This window comes from Eublepharis macularius, chromosome 2 (genome assembly GCF_028583425.1).
Source record: "Eublepharis macularius isolate TG4126 chromosome 2, MPM_Emac_v1.0, whole genome shotgun sequence".
In the NCBI taxonomy this organism is placed as follows: Eukaryota; Metazoa; Chordata; class Lepidosauria; order Squamata; family Eublepharidae; genus Eublepharis; species Eublepharis macularius.
The window spans coordinates 183,981,338-183,998,699 of NC_072791.1; the positions used below are offsets into that span (position 1 = coordinate 183,981,338).

At 37.5% G+C, this 17,362-nt stretch overlaps 1 protein-coding gene across 1 annotated transcript in view; it reads left to right on the forward strand.

Moving 5' to 3' along the window:
• ACVR2A (activin A receptor type 2A) overlaps nucleotides 1-17,362 on the forward strand; it is a 79,089-nt gene that overhangs the window by 37,183 nt on the left and 24,544 nt on the right. Inside the window, exons 2-4 of the mRNA XM_054971029.1 lie at nucleotides 9,757-9,964; nucleotides 11,498-11,607; nucleotides 16,806-16,960. Coding sequence (XP_054827004.1) covers nucleotides 9,757-9,964; nucleotides 11,498-11,607; nucleotides 16,806-16,960 — 473 coding nt within the window. The remainder of the gene's footprint in view (nucleotides 1-9,756; nucleotides 9,965-11,497; nucleotides 11,608-16,805; nucleotides 16,961-17,362) is intronic.

Consider the following 17,362-nt stretch of genomic DNA (forward strand, 5'->3'; position numbering starts at 1 on the left):
CAGCAGGGGTTTAGTTTGACCTTTTTTGTGATGTTTTTTAATAAATGGGAGGGGGAGTCTTTTATCCCTCACTAGCTTTGCAGATTCCCCCTCCTCCATGTTTTCTCCTTCTATACCTATAACTTGGAAAGGGGTTAAACTGTGTATATATATGGCACTTACTATGGCATGACACATTAATGGCATGCATGTTACTTCAGTGTTGTCAGGTTATAAAACCTTTAATGTTTACAATGAAAATAAGAATATTTTAAGTTCTGGTGTACCAAACATGATTTAAATACATAGTTAAATGTTTGGGTTAAGATAATTCAAAGGGATTTGAGCAGATCTGGATTGCACCATGTATCTTAAGTTTTCTGTTCTCTTGTTCCATGTGTTTCCATATGTTTCCACTGTTGTTACATACTGTGAAATTGCCTTGATTTTAGCACTGTATTTTGGAGCTCTTTGTGTAGTTTCTGAAAATCCTGCATCCCACCTGGACTACTTCTGTGTACCACTGGTGGTACATGTAACACTGGTTGAGAAACACTGCTATATAGACCAGAGGCAGATTTGGATTAAGCAGGAGCAAAACAAGTAGCCATATTAACAAAACAGAAGATTAATTTTATATGATGCGTTAGACAGAATCCATTAGATAGAACTAAACCAATTAGGGTGGTAATACCTAGTGGTATTTTCTGCTGACTTTTAGGGTATTCTTGTTTCTGATTTGACTGACCTGTAGAATGAACAGCTGTTCCAGTGACCCCTGGCCACACAGCAGGAGAGCCCTGCACAGCTCTGTGCCCTGAAGTGGCAGAGTTTCAGGGAACAGCCACAAAATAACTGGCATGATTTCACTTGGCGTCTCCCTAGACAGGAGAACCCAGTTTCTCTATGATATAATGAAATTTTATAGGAAATGAAGCTGCATAGAATGGAACTTTGGAATTAGCATAAAGCTTCCTCCTGATTGAAGGTGAGGAGTATATCATATTACATTTGAATGCTCCCAAAGTCCCTGGAGTCAGTAGGTAGGGTTGAACTTTCCCTCTCCAAGAGAGAGTGAGTGACTGTTTCCTTTAAGTCAGAGACTTTAGTAACTTCAAAGAAACTTCGCCATGTGTGCCTGGCATGTCCAAGACCAGTAGAGTCTCTGGAAGAACTGTAGCTAATAATTACAGCAAGATTACATGAATATTATTCATTCATTCATTCAACTTATATGCCACCTCTTCACCATGTCTGATGCTTGAGGTGGTATACAACATGAAAAAAAATCACAAAACAAAGGTAACTTGAAACAACAAAAAACATTCTGATTGTTCCTCTTTGCTTTGGCTCAATGGTAGCACCTGCTTTGCATGCAAAAGCAGGTTAATTCCTGTCACCTCCAGTTAAAAGGAGAGGTAGTAGGTGATGTGGAAGACCTCTTCTTGGAACCCTGTAAATCCGCTGCTGGTCTTAGTAGATAATAGTGACCTAGATAGACCAAGGGTCTGATAGATTATAAGGTAGTGTCACATATCCATGTGTTTGAGATTGCCCAGCCTTCAAATAATTACAGTTAGCCAATAGGAGACCCCCATCAGAACAAAAGATGGAGTATGTGTGTCCAGAATCCTCTTTGCTGTTGAGCAGAAGGAACCTTCCTAGAAAGTTCAGTGTTCCATTCTTACTTAGGGGTGGGGGAGGATATCTTGTCACACTTTCGATGTTACCAAGCCAGATTTTTAATGGGAAGGTTCAAAAATCACATCTGCCCACCAGAACAAGAAATTAATGCTATAAGAGTCTCCTAAAAAAAATCAGTTGAGGCAATAGGAATGTGTCTTATAATGCCTGATGAATATAGAGGCTGATGCCCAAGCGGTGACCCGGCAGATGTCTGCTGTGGAAGCATCCACATGGAAAGTTGCTGAGGCTAGGAACCTTTTAAAAAAACTGTGAAATATTTTCCTCTTCTGAAATGAGTAAAATATATTTTAAGATAAGGTTTTAAAGGTCCAAAAATGTGCAGCAATATTTTTTATGTACATCTTTAAATTTTAATCTATTTTTTCTACAGCATTAAATAATTCATATGTTTGCTACAAATATTTTCAGCAACGTTTATCATAATTTTTAAGCATCCGAAGCGGGTGGTGTATGAAGCTGGCAACCCCAAACTCCTATTCTGGGTGCTGACCCACAGCCATACCAGACTCCCTAGGCAGCAGGAAGGTGCATGTTTAATTGTGAGACTTTTTAGTATCAGGGTCCGTTCTGAGGTTACACCTACATGCAACAAATAACTCCAGGCACAGGCTGAAATAAAATATCTTTAGTTTGTTGAATCAAGTTACAGACAGTATTTGCAAAGCATAAAGCACTCTTTAGGCAATAGGCAAGATAAAACAAATGACACTATTGCTAGCTAGAACTATGTGACTAAACACTTAAGCTTGCTATCTTAGCTTCTCTAACATAGCTTCTTGGCTGACAAATTCTCACCATTTGGTTTATCAAAGGAGTCCATTTCCTTGCCAAGCAAGTCAAGGCAGCTTGTTGATAACAGGCAAGGAAGAAATCGTCTCTCTCCCACGATGGTAAAAGAGTAATGCCTAAGAGAAAGGAAGTGTACAGCAGGGAGCCAGCCATCTTTTCTGCCCTGCCGACTGGCCAAGAGCCAATCAGGGCACACTTGGTTAATTGGCAATGCTGGTACAGCTAGAGAGGGTGAGAGCCAGAGCTCTTCAAGGTTGCTTCCTTTGAGAATTGGCAGAGGCCCACAGGTGTTGGAATTAGGCCAGCACAGACCTGTGACAACTTACAGATGAAACGAAGTTCAGTGACAATGCCCGGGTAAGGGTTGAATGGGCCTGATCCTTACAGGAGGTTAGTCTATTGCAGAAAAATTAAGCAGAAATCCAATGGCATGTTAAAGACTAACAAAGTATATTCAAGCATGAACTTTAATGAGTTAATGCTGGCCTGTAAATGAGTTAGAACTAACTTCAAGAGTTTCATAGAGTGTACACTTCTCTCATGTATTGGGTACACTTGCAGTTTTGCTGTTACTAAGATACTTATACTTCTCAGTGCAATAAATATGTTAAATAGTACAATCATATATGTTCGTTTTATGTTAAAACAGTAAAGCTTAGGTTTGAGAAGAAAACAAGTATTGCCTATATTTCAATATTTTGCAGAATTTCTGTTTTAAGTTTTTCTCCATGTCTTCAAAATTTCTAGAAATTTTACACCTCTGCTCTTGTATGAAGATTATCATCGATGTTCGTTCCAATCCTTGTAGTTGAATTTCTTGATTTTTACAGTCGTGGTCAGCTGCATCAAACATTTTAAAGCAGAGACAGTGAGTGATTCCACACACGTTGGATAATGCACTTCCAATCCTCTTTATAGATCATTTGGAACTGATTTTTTGGGAACAAAAAATCCACCTCAAACGATTGATAAAGTGCATTGAAAGTGCATTATCCAACGTGTGCGGAATCAGCCAGTGTATAAATGTTCTGCATAAATATTTGTATGGCACAATTGACCAGGAAGAGTTAATTGAACAGCAGCAATTGTTTCAAGCTTGACTATAGTTGGAATTGGTTTCATCTTGATAATCTCTTAGAAAATTCCAACTGTGTTCAATCCCTATAAAATGCTGGTTTACTGTACTTTAATGTGAGCACCATCAATATGTACGTCAACGAAGCATTCATCTAAATGGTTGAAATTGTTTTTTTAGGATTGCTTCTTCCTAAAACTACTCCATGATTTCTTCTCCACAAACACAGCAATTTTAATAATAATTTGAGACACACACATTATGCTACGCTTAAGTTAAATATTTCACATACTTGTTTCATTGCATACATGTTACCTATAGTAGGGTCATAAAGTTTCTTGGAATGCCCCTTACATGAAAACAAAAAGCAAAATGGATGTAATACTAATTTTATTACAGTAATTTTTTAACCCACTGCTTCAGTTCCAGTTCTGATGAAAAGTAGTCAGCATTACATTTTAAGTGTGTGGCTTTGGTTTTAATGTACGTAAGTATTTAAACCTCAGCAAAATTTTAACCCTCTTCCCCTCCAAAGGTGAATAGTATGCCTTTAAAAATTGTTTGTCTGTTCTGATTTTAAATTTTGTTTTCTTACATCTATGTGTACATACATAATGGGTTGGATCCTACAGTTGAAAATATACAGAAGGAGCTTATGAAACACGATCTTCCTGCTTCCCTCAGCAACCTGAAAAACTTACTGCTGATTGTGGATGAAGTTTTATGTAGCATTGGGGATTGTGGCAGGGGGATTTGGAAAAGCCATCCTCTCCCACTTTTTCATTGTGGGCTGTTAGGTGAAGGAGGAAGTCATGCAACCATAGGATCCAGTCCATAATTTTTAAAATCGGGCTCTCTTGGTTTAGATTAAATTTAAATATAAATAATGTGCTTTTGTGGAGTATGCTTCAGAGGCTGTTTGAAGTAGATCTTTATTCTGTTTAGTTAAGAACGATATATTTTGCCTTTCAACAAAAATATACTCAAGATAGTTCATTTAGGGTTAATACTATAAACAGCAGTATACAATATCTGTTTATAAAAATCTAAAAGCAGTAGATATTCTTGTATAAATAATAGATGCAAAGAAGTGGGTTAAAAATCTGAAACAAGTAGATCTTATAAAAACAGCGGAAGTTCTTAAAACCAAAGTGAATCAGCAGCAAGATTAAAATCCAAAACTTAGAATTAAAGAAGCATGAAATATTTATTTATACATTGATATGTCACCTTTCTTCCCAAGGCATCAAAACATTTGAACATTTAAACAGCATTTCAAAATGACATATATATAATAATTCAGTAAAAACATATAAACTCATAAACACCACAACACCAAAACTGGGAGGAGGGCCAATAACAGTTATTGGGGGGAGGGGTAATATATTATTCTGATATAACACAGTCCCACATAAAGAGAACATATCTACAGCAGCATAAAACCAATTAAGACCCCCAGAAAACCCCATATCAATTAAAATATCAAAAGGCCTAGCTTTAAGATTTTGTCAGAAAGGCCAGCGAAGAGAAGGATAACAGCACATCCATGGGGAATACTGCTCTGCAGACTTTGTGTTCATTGCTCTGAATATTGATTAAAAGTGATTAATTATATTTGTTAGGTTCTTATTTACCTCAGAAGCTTTAAAAAAATTAGCTTTGATGTATTTAGAGATAGAGATGCATACAAACACCATCAGGTTCCAGTAATGAATAGTTATCACAGCAATAATAAATTCATTTCTTTATGAAGGTGAAAAGTCTCACAAGTTAATTCTATTATATTAACTTTTTTATGATGATAAGTTATCACAAAGGTCATTCTGATGTTACTTTCTGATATTTTTTCCTGAACATGTTTTTATGGTAATGTTTTAATTTGTATTCTTGTTTGAACATATTTGTGTGTGTGTGTGTGTGTGTGTGTGTGTGTAGTTTTCATCAGTGACTTCACTTTCCTGCTGTCCATTTTTTTATTACTGTAATCCAAATTATTGTTTTATTTTTTTATCTGCTAACTCCATTTGCCTTTTTCCATATTACTTTTTTGCTCCTACCTTATAGACCATTTGTTTCACATATGATCATTTTAGCAGAGGATGAACGAACAGAATTACTATCAAGGTTCTATTTGTAGAAGGATCAGGCATCACAGAAGTACACATGGTAGAAGAACAAACATAGAATAAAACTTGAATTATTGGACTGCAGAACTGAATTGAAAATGAAAATCACTCTCAACTAGTACAGAAAATCATTTAAAATGAATTTTTCATTCTGACTATAAAATATATATTATAATTGAGGAATATACTTTAAATCTGTATTTTTCTGGAATGTTCTCTAATAAAGCCCCGAAGTGACTGCAGAAACCAGTTTTCAGTTTATGCCTTTATCTCCCCCTCCCCTCCACAAGACATTCATGGCTAGTCACAGACTTTTGAGAACTACCCCCTTTTAGCAGGGTTTTCTGAATATTTTAAATCTCTTCGAACCACCATCAGACTTCTGAACAGCCAGGGAGCCTGATGGTTGGGAGTTTTAATGAGATACAGTAATCAATTGTAAACTGCCTAACAAGTTAGGAAACTTCTCAGCAACCTGTTGATGTTAAATGTAGGAGATTCCTCACGTTGTCTCCTCTCTTCCAACATGCTTGGATGAGGAGGAACCGAAAACGTAAGGGGAAATTCAAAGCATAGATGATATGTTTTCCATCTTCACCCATAAAAAACTAGCTATTTTAAAAGTCTGAAAATCTTTTTTACAAGAAGACTGGTATATCAGAAGGGTCTTAAGATTAAAGATTTGATTCAAAATATGGAGCCTGCAAAAAAGAGATGTAAGCAGTATTTCTGGAGTTACCTAGACAGTGATTTAAACAATTTCTGAATTGGTTACCCAGGAGCACAATCGATAATTAAAGAAGAGCTGAAGAAGGAAAGCGACAGAAGAGAGATTAGAGGACAATTTCTTAAAAATGATTCTGGATACAGTCAGAATGGATTTAGGAGATAGCTGAGAGAAGATCCAAAAGAAATGGTAGTAGAAAAATCAAGAATTGGGACTGGGTGCCAGAGAAGGAACTGAATGGCAGCCGCTTGGGGTTAAGCTCAAATAATTCCAGAAAGGGTAAAATTCACTGGCAGTGTAGACGAATATTTCTTCTAATAAGTTAATTAATATGGCTAAAGTACTAAGTCCGATACCTTAACATCATGCATGCTTTCTAAGCATGTATAGAATGCGGTTGTATATATCATGTACTAGCTTGATACCCATGCTTCACTACAGTATGTAACTACTTTAAATCCAGTTATAATACTTATGAGTATGTAACATTTTTTGGTTTGTGGGGTTTTTAAAGTTGGTTTTGTAGTATAATAGCATAGTACCCGAGCTTCACAAAGGTGTTTGAATAAAGCAAAGTGTGTTATCCCTATTCCGGAGTCTTGTACCGTCTTTCTTCCACTGTCTGCAGTTTCCTTGACCTGATTTTTGCCTCAGAACAGTTCCACAGCTGACCAGTCAGAGTTCCACGGCTGACTACTCAGGGTGCAAGCAGGCAGGAGCCTGCCAGCCACACAGAAAGCCAAGCTCCACAGGGAGATTGGCAACCCTAGTGAACTTTGAGGGGAAGACTAGTAGGGGCATTTGACCTCAGGACACATTCAGTGACTCCCAATAGCAACTGCAGACGGTTTAGAATGTGGGGGTGAGAACCAATCAGGCCACATAAGCAAATGACCTCTGTGTTCCAGCTATCTCTGGGGGGCGAGGAGATGAGGTGTGGAATGTTGTGAGCCCAAACAGCCTGCATATGCAAATGAAAGGCTGGCCCAATCAGGGAAGAGTGGCCGAGCTAGCAGTGGGTGGGGCAGCCTGCCAGCCACACAGGAAAGCTGTATCCCTTTGGGAAAACACATTTTACCCCTTTTGTCCTCCTTAGGGGACAAACTTCTTAAAATTCCTTAGAGGTGTTGACATCATGGAAGGAATGTTCTCCCCAAATTTCATGTTTCTAGGTCCAGGGGTTTGGGTTGGGCAGTTTTGTGTAGTGGTTAAGAACACGGAACTCTAATCTGGAGAGCCGGGTTTGATTCCCCACTCCTCCACTTGAAGCCAGCTGGGTGACCTTGAGCTAGTCACAGTTCTTTGGAGCTCTCTCAGCCCAACCCACTTCACAGGGTGTTTTGTTGTGGGGGTAATAATGACATACTTTGTAAACCGCTCTGAGTGGGCATTAAGTTGTCCTGAAGGGCAGTATATAAATTAAATGTTGTTGTTGTTATGAGTCAGTCAGGACACTTGTAGATAGATAGACAGATAGATAGATAAGGATAGCATGTAAAAAAATGCAGTTTCTTTCCTTGAGATAAGGATACCAGAACTGTATTCAATATGTAAATCTGTGGGTGTGCTGCTGATAATTTGTTTGAAGGTACAGGGTTTCATATGTATTTCTGTTTTGTAGTTGTAAGACAAGAATTTAAATAGAAATCTGAACACTTCAAGCCAAAAGTAAATACTTACAAAACTGTCAAGAGTGCTGATTCAGACAGTGATAGGCACATATGCTACATTTACATTAATGTTTCTGTAGCAAGTATTTAATGTGTAAAGGGGACACTTTTGTCTGTGCACTTAAAGAAACATTAATATTTTGAGATACGCCTTTTCACCTTAGAAAAGAAAACAGTGATGTAAAAGCAGTAAATATGTCTTTTGCTGTAGTGTGGTCCTGAGAAACTGGTAAATTTAATTTGATTGTCGAGAGTGAAGAACAACATTGGATTTGATATGAAGAAACAAAAGAATAAGAGGATGGAGTGAATTTTTGCAGGATCAACAAGAGCAGAAAGATTACAATTGCTTTTTCTGGTGAAGACATTACCTTTGTTCTACTACCTGTCTCTGATGAAAATAAACAGAGGTAAAGGAGACAAGCTAAAAGATGATAGGAAGTCTAAGTCCATGAACTAGTCTGCAGCTTTATATAAGGTAGAGGAAATTGGTAATTCAGTACTCTCTAATAATGTTCCTTTTTATGCTTGTCAAGGAAAAATTAAAATGTTTCACAATTCTGATTATGTAAACTTGATCCAATAATCAGAAAATCGGTTTTTGTATGCAGTGCACTTGAATTTGGAGGTGATTGATTTGCTTAAGTGTAGGAGAACGCTAAACAACCAGTTTCTTTTTAGGACCTTGACAATGGATGAGGCTATATAAAAGCTAATAAATCAATGACTACTTGGAGCTTTTGTCTAGCTGAGTTTATGTATGCTGTTTTTAATATCCGTGATTTAACAGTTATGTAATGTGTTAAAGTTGAGTAAAAGTAAATTTGGTCATCGTGGTTTTAACATATTTTAAATTTCCTTGGGTTGTTTGAGAGATTAGAAAGGGTTTGAACCCTGTTTTAAAAATCCAGAAGTAGACACATTTGCCTGTTGATCAGTTCACATATGAAACAAAATGTACAGCACTGTTACATCCTCCCCCCCCCCCCCGGATTTCTAGTGACTTCTAATGATTTTATGTTGCAATTTGCAAAGAGATTGATTCTCGAATGACAGGAGAAATCAAGTGAATATTTTAGTTTCCCTTCATTGTTCAGAAAGGTTAAGTGGTGACACTTTATAATATGCCACGAGCACTAAATCTATTCAGTATGGGGGGAAGCATTGTGGTATGAAGAAGTAAGGTATGTAATGTTGCCCTCTTTTTGAACAGAATACAGTAAGTGGTTTTCAGTATTATAAATGTTTTGAATAGTAAATAAAACTTTTATCTGACAGCAGATGTTCTAGGTTCAAGATGAACCTTGAAAGAGAGGGGGGGGGATCACAGTTGTCCAAGGACACTGAGGTGTCTCTAAATTGGGCCTAAGAGTTGGCTTTTGAACCATGTGTATGCTTTTTAAAATGATTTGCATAAATATTTTGCTCTGAATGCATTTTAGCAACAATGTTATTTAACTGTTGTCAGTGTTTGCCAAGTGATTAGGATCACATTGATAAACCTAAAAACAAGATACTCTGCTAGTTTTCTGTATCTGTTCAAACATCAGTACTGAAACTCTGACTTAAATAGCGAACAAGGCAGTTATGTGAGAAATGTAATGTAACCTTGTTCTGATTTCCAGAAATGTTTCGCAACCTTACTCAGTGATTTAATTTTAAAATTATTTTAATCTCATATAGGTGCCATACTAGGCAGATCAGAGACGCAGGAGTGCATTTTCTACAATGGTAGCTGGGAAAAGGACAAAACAAATCGTAGTGGCATTGAACCTTGCTATGGTGATAAAGATAAAAGAAAACACTGCTTTGCAACTTGGAAGAATATTTCTGGATCTATTGAAATTGTGAAACAGGGTTGCTGGCTGGACGATATTAACTGTTATGACAGGCAAGCATTTCACAATTACTTTTGCATGTTTTATTTTGAATGCCATTATTCATTTTTTAAAAGTAATGATGGGAGGAAAATATAGGGTGCAGTTCAGCCCAACTTATATTTGCTTTAGTGCCGCTTGATGAAAATTGACCCCTATATCACAACCTTAATGCCTTGATTCTGTTAAGTCCAGCGTAAGTAATATATGATCCTGGAGTTTTCTGTGTGGGGTTTTTCTGTCAGTTCTGGCCCCACACTGCTTTAATTTATCCTCTGATTTTTGCATATATTTTTCCCTTAGGTTTTGCTTCAGTCTTTTTGGTTTTTCTCCAGGATTCTTCCCCCTGGTTCTTCTGAGACTACCTTTCCCCTGATCATTTTCCAGAAGCTGGTCTGGGGTCAATTTTTTGTGTGTGGAATGTTGTTTCTTTTAATTTTGTTTGTCTTACCTACTTCCACTTTTTAATGATCAGACATTCATCATCATTAAACCACTTCTTCTCCTTCCCTCCTGGTTTTGTTACCTATCTTTTTAAAATCATTTTTATATTCACCTACCATTGTAACAATACAAACAGTAAATTCTATGATTTCCCAGCATTCATTTTTTTAAAAGTATGTCTCTAACCTGTTCCATTGTGGAGATATGTTTTTTACTTTATATCTCTGTAGAGGATGGGGTAGACCTGGAAATTCAGAAAATCTCTGCTGTATGTATTCTTAAAAGGGGAAGTTGATGTAAGGCTATGAAAATATAGATTTTTTTTTTAATTGTAAAAGCCCAGGGGGCTACTTCAGGAGCCAGAAAAGGCAGTGTGGTTTGAAAAGCACATAGCTGCTTCTGCTCTGGGCTCCATCCCAACACAGGTAGGTTTGCCTTGCTGGTGCCAGCTTCTGCCTCCTAGCTCTGGGTCAGCCCAGGCAGGGCTCTCTGGTTTAGACTGCAGTGGGGAGGGGAGAGTTAGATATGAGTGGTGGAGCTGCTCCACCTTTATGCTTCCCCATGCAAAGATTTCCCCATGTGCTTGCTTTCAATTCAGCCCTTACATTGATACAACCATGCACAAAAAATAAAGTGGGTGCTGTGATGTCAGCAATGATGCCTCAGATAATGACAGCATCTTACTTGAAAGTTTTGATTATTTAAGGCACATGCAGAAGAAAATAAACTGACTCCACAACTGTAAAAATACAGAGAGGGCAGATGTGTGGAGGAACTGTACCCAAACCGATTCCATTGCTAAGAAAATCAAGAATAAATCAAATGTACAGAAAAGCCCCTAGTCTTATTTTAATGCCTTTCTAGGTGAGATTATTATTTTCCCTAAAAGAGTGCTGCTTTTTTTCAGAAGAAACTACTTGGCGTCTGAATTTTTTTTTCTGATAAAAAAAACTAAAGTTCAGTATCACTTCTGTAGTATGTAGCTTTTAATTTCTAAAAAATCCTTATCCTTTTTTGTGGGCATTAGGTCTTCTGGTATAGTGCTAAAGCAAATTCGTATCATCTTAAAATGAAGATGAATAACTGGTTTTAATCCCTTTCAGAACTGACTGTATAGAAAAGAAAGACAGTCCTGAAGTATTTTTCTGCTGCTGTGAAGGCAACATGTGCAATGAACGTTTCTTCTACTTTCCAGAGATGGAGGTTACACAACGTAAGTTTAGTTTTTTAAAGAAATTGTTAACCAAATTGCAGGTTTGTCTGGAAAATAGGATCTTCTCACTTGAAGAAAAGGTACAGCTTTGAAAGGTGTGACAGCTCTCACTGACCTTTGAGGTGGAAACTAGGTTGTAATTTTGATCACCACTAGAGGTTGCACTACTCTTTTAGTTAATTTCCTTTCTTGCAAGCAAGAGCATGGAACTTGAGAGCTCCATAAGATAAAAAGAGCTCTTGGGTTGAATTATTTTCTTCGGCCTCTTTAATTTTACTAGCTATTCTTCATTCTACACTTTTTTCATCTCTTCAAGCTAGGTATCCATCAAGCAGAACAAGCATGAGGATGGGGCAGGGGTTAGAAGCCTCCCAATATTTCCCTGTATATATGTATGGAAGAACCCTTACTTTAGTGCCCTTGAGGTAGAACAGTGGCTAAAAGAGTTTGAAGCCAGGAAAATGGATAATAAAATCTAGGCACAGCAAATTGTAAAAAAAAAAAGTGGCGAATTCCTGTTGATTCCACCTGTACCCAAAAGAAATAACCTCCCTCGCAGAGTATAAGCCATGCTCAGCAGAAGTCATGGTCCCTTTTCTCTCCAGCGCTTGTCAACTAAAGCAGCTCAAAAGGGCTCTCAAGCCAAAAGAGGAAGACCCTCCCACATATCCTTAAAGAGACTCGGGGTGGTGGGTCAGCTATGAAACAAAGGACTTGAATTCTGACAGAGAGAAGGAAGAGAAGGAAGTAAAACTGAAAAAGCTGAGACAAGAACAGAATGAGAAGAAGATGATTGCTCAAACATTGCTAAGTGATGCAACCAAATGTGTAAAGGAGGCTGCTTAGAAAACAGATATGGTGGGATTCAACATGGCATAGCTTGTGCTAGAAGGAGTGGAGAATGGAAGAAGAGGACAAGAAAAAAATGCTGGCAGATGCAGCGCAGGAAACTGTTGAGAAATGAAAGAGTTCATTAATAACTTCTTTTTTCAGCAAAAAAACCAAGATAAAGTAAAAGCAAAAACAAATCTTACTTTACAGTAATAATATTTTGTTTTAATATGTTTTGCTGTTTTATTATCTGCAGTATGCAATTATTTTTAAAAGTAATCTTTTTTGCCTTAAATTTTGTACAATAAGAAACCATTGTCCTATCTTCATAAAAATATTTTTTTCAATAGAAAGGTATGTGATGGCTGGCTATGGGGATGGTGGAGGCCAGATAATAATTTTGTAATGAAGTCCCAGTTTTGCTTTTAAACTGCTAATTTATCGATAGGCTGAAATTAAATTGTTCAGTAATTTGTCAGCTTTTTTGGAATTTTGGTCAGTAAAACCAGCACTTTGACTATTTTCTACCCCCTGAGACCAGGGATAAGAAGAAAGCAGTGTTCAGGCAGTTATCCCAAGAAAAGCTCTCAGTCCTCCTTCCCAAAGGTATCTAGATACCATGACGACTACAGAAGAGCATCCTGTCCTAAATGTAAAGTCACCTTTAAATCAAACAATCCATTCAGTAACTCCAGACAGTTCTCCAGATCAGGCTAGGGAGGCAAACAAAAGCATCAGCTCTGGGGTGGAGTCTGCAGCAGTTTGAGCAGCATATATGAAATCATCAACCAGTTGGTTAATGTGAGACACAGTAACCAGAGGTTATGCAATATTGTTTTTCAACATGCCTTGAAACAGGCTCTTATCCCTCACCTACATCACCTTACCGACAAAAGAAAACATGCTGTAGATGCTCTTAAGTGATCTTCTGGACATCAGTGTGATAGATCAACTACCATTGCAAGAAAAATTCTCAGGAGTATAGTCTCTTTCTTGGAAAGAATGGGGAATAGAGGGGCATTTTGGATATCCAATTAGTCATTCAGAAGCGCAGAAAGTTCAAAATTAAGGTTGTGGGAACAATAGCAGAGATTCAGCCACCAAAGGAATTTGTGACATCTATAGACTTAATAGAGGCCTATCTCCATGTCTTGATCCTTCCATTACACAAAAGACTCCTCTCTTTCAGTTCAAGCCAATGCCATTTTCTCTAGCATCGGTCCCATGAGTATCTATGAAGTTAATGATGGCTGTGATAGCCACTCTACAAACCATGGAATTCATCTCGATAACCTTCTGTTCAAGTCACCTTTCAGGAGAAAGGCAGTCCATGGCTTCAGACAGACAGAACAAACTTCTCAGAACATTGTAATCTCATTCTCTTGTTACGCAATTGCAGTGGTCCATAATTGCAGCCACAGATACTTTAACTTGAGTGAAATCACATTTGAGAACCCTGCAGTAGAATCTTCTTTTTTCCAAAGGTAATTCTCACTAAAACGTCACACCAGGATCAAAGTGAATGCTTATCTGTTGCACAGAAGTGGTGAAATGTTGTGAGTCATTTTTCCAGGGAGAAATTTCAAGTACAAAGCATTCAGATCATGATCAGGTTGGAAAGCCCACAGTTCAGTTGGACATGCCAGGGACTTTGAAACTTCTCACAATATCTGTGTCCTACAGCTCAGTGCTATCTTTCTGGCCCTGATTCACTTGTCTCCCAGAATTCACCATCTGAATATATGCATCAGGACAGATAGCATAACACACATCAGTCATCAAGGAGACACCAGATTAAGATGACTGCAGAAAGAGGAAGAAATAATTATTTTCTGTGCATAGAAATGCTTAGTTCTTCCTAAGGCAGAACAAATCAGAGGTGCCATCAATATTCAGGCAGGCTGGCTCAGGAGACACCAGCTTAGTCCAGGCAATAGTCTTTAAGCCAAGAGACATTCTAGGAAATAGCAAGCAGGTTTGGACAGCCCTCGGGTGTCTCCATATAGTGCCAAACTGAGCAGGTTCTTCACACACTATAACTGTATGGAAGCAGAACGTGTAAATGCACTGATAACACCTTGGCTACCTGAACTGCTTTTCCTGTTCCCGCAATTGCTGTAAACTGGCTTGAGCGCTAAATGTGGTGAAGCAGTATACAAATTAAATCAATCAATCAATCAATCAATAATACAGTGACTTCCAAGACGGTAAACTCAGATGGGATACATTAGATCTAGTATGCGTTAACTTCCACTGGCCATAGTTTTCATGCGTGACAGCTCTCCGTTCAGTCTGCATGGTAATTGACAATAACAGCCAACGTGTGAAGCCAAGAACTGGTATGTGATCCAGACCTGGGGTGGCTACACTTAAACGAAAAGCAAATGCTCCTGAAGAAATGATTCTCTGAAGTTATGCTTTCCTTGCACTGTGCATTCGCTTCCAGATAAATGACAACATATTGACTAGAGTGGTTTTAAGTATTTGTACTATGCTGTTGTTTTTATTGCGATTTTATTGAATATATTATCTTTTGTATTGGTTTTTAACTGATGTAATTGTTGTGAACTGCTTCGAGAGAAGAGAAGCAGTATAAAAATCAAATAAATAAAAATGAACGGAAGACTTATACTGCTTGTTCTATATAGAGCGTAGCTACACTAGCAGCTTTTTACATGAATGTTGCACTAGTTGATATTTGCAAGATGATAACTTGGATCTTCGTATATTTTTGTCAGATGTTACAAACTAGACTTAGTTGTGCCTGGTGACCTGCCCTCTGTCTTCAAGTGAGAATAGAACATTGAGACTTATTGTAAAGGTTCTGTCTGCTTGGAAATTAGAGGGCATCCTCCCCATCCTTAACTAAGAAGGAGAAGATGCACCAATTTACCCTCCATATAACTTGAGATTTGAATTATTAAAGGTTAGGTTTGGAAAAGTAACAGGCAGACATTGTGGAGATTGTACAGTCTCTGAACAGACGGAAGAGGGCAACCTCTACTGGTGGAGACAGAAATAAGTATGCATTCTTGCTTCAGGGGTTCAGGAGAGGTATATCATCTGTCAAAGATGCCTTCCTTAACTTCAAGTAGAAGGAACATTCATGTTAAGACCTAATATTCCATTCAATTATACTTACTTGTGTTAGCCTTAAGAGCGAGAGAGCTTCTCTAAAAGATCTTTACAAATCTGTTTAAATGAAAAGTCAGTTGGCCAATTTATTTCAGAAAAGCTTGTTAGATTTAGAATGTGACAAGAATTGTTGACCACTGAAAGCTACATGCTTATAGATAATGCAAACTTGGCAAGGTTTTGTTCCATCAGCCTTGAGTATCCAGGGAAGCCAGTAGACGACGAATGCATTATGCATCGATCAGAGTTAATATTGGAACATAGAAATGTGGTTTGTTACCTAGAAGCCAGGATTCTAAACCACCTTATTCAGAGTCCTGATTTTTATGCCAGAAACAAAACACAAAATTGTTTGTAATAGGTTATTTATTTATTTATTTTTTACTAAGAAAAGGGGAATACAGAATAAAGAGGGATAGGGAAAAGAAGTTCATGTTATATCACTCTAATACATTGCACCGTTCAATCTATTTCTTATCACATCAATCTGTTCTGCAGATCAGCCACTTATTTGCAAATAAGTTTTACAAAAGTTTTACAAATTTACAAAACACAAAATTGTTAAAGTTCCCAGTTTGGCCATTACAATAAGTCAGGAAATCTTCAATTTCACTGTGGTGTATAAGGGGGAGAAGGAAGAAGCAGTGAGCAGATGCCCTTAACTAATGCTATGCTCAAATGGAGTTTCTTTGTAACATTATTATAATTCCAGTGGTTCAGTATGCAGTTCTGTTCTCTTCCTCTGAAACTAAACCACAGGTTATTATAGTGGTACTGTTGCCATTCTGCATGATTGATTCCTTGAGCATGCTTGAAACTTCCCTGTTGAAAAGCTGCTTTAAATTTAAGCTCTATGAATATTCTTCAATTTTGAAACTATTTGAAGCAATGTTAAGGGATCTTGAAGTAGCACTTGTGCTTTGAAAGCTTCTGTGGTCAGAATTTTTAGCTTCTGGAGCTGTCATACAGACAAAGTGCTTCTGACTGGGCTAATTTGTACTGGTGAAATAAAAGCTTTCAAGCCTCATATTTGTCATGCAAAAAAGTTAAAAGGAAAGCAGTGAATTAAAGCAGCTTAACATTTGATTTGAAATGTAAATTAAAATCTTTTAAACTTTGATCTCTGCTTTTTAATGCATATTTATTTTCCTCCATTGTTTAAGAACTGGATCATAGTAGTTTTCTTGGGATTAGACCAATCAGAAGATTAATTAATACTTTCCCCCCTACAGCTACCTCCAATCCTGTCCCACCTAAGCCACCACTGTTCAGTACCTTGCTATATTCTCTGGTGCCGATAATGGGAATAGCAGTGATTGTACTGTTTTCATTTTGGATGTATCGACACCACAAATTAGCATACCCTCCAGTTCTTGTACCAACGCAAGTAAGTGGATTATGTCTGAATTATTTTTGTCATAGGTCAGTAATTGATTCTATAAGGTGAATGATTGATTTCCGTGTACTTCTGCCTAAATCATTTTTCATGATCTCTGAAGTTAATTAGGGGAATACAATGGTTTCAGATGTTGGTTGAGGTTTTAAAAGTGTTTTACGTAACTCGCTGTGATCTGGTTTGGACTCTTGCTGCATTCTATATTTAGCTTGTAGATATTTAGGTCAGGGGTCCCCAGTGTGGCCTGTGGATGCCATAGTGCCTACCTACACCTTATTGGGACCTGTTTTTCTGATGGAAGCACTGGTGGGAGCACTGAAAAAAACATGAAATACTTTTGGCATCAGTGAAATGTTTTTAAGACTTACTCAATCTGTAGCATGAAAAATTTAT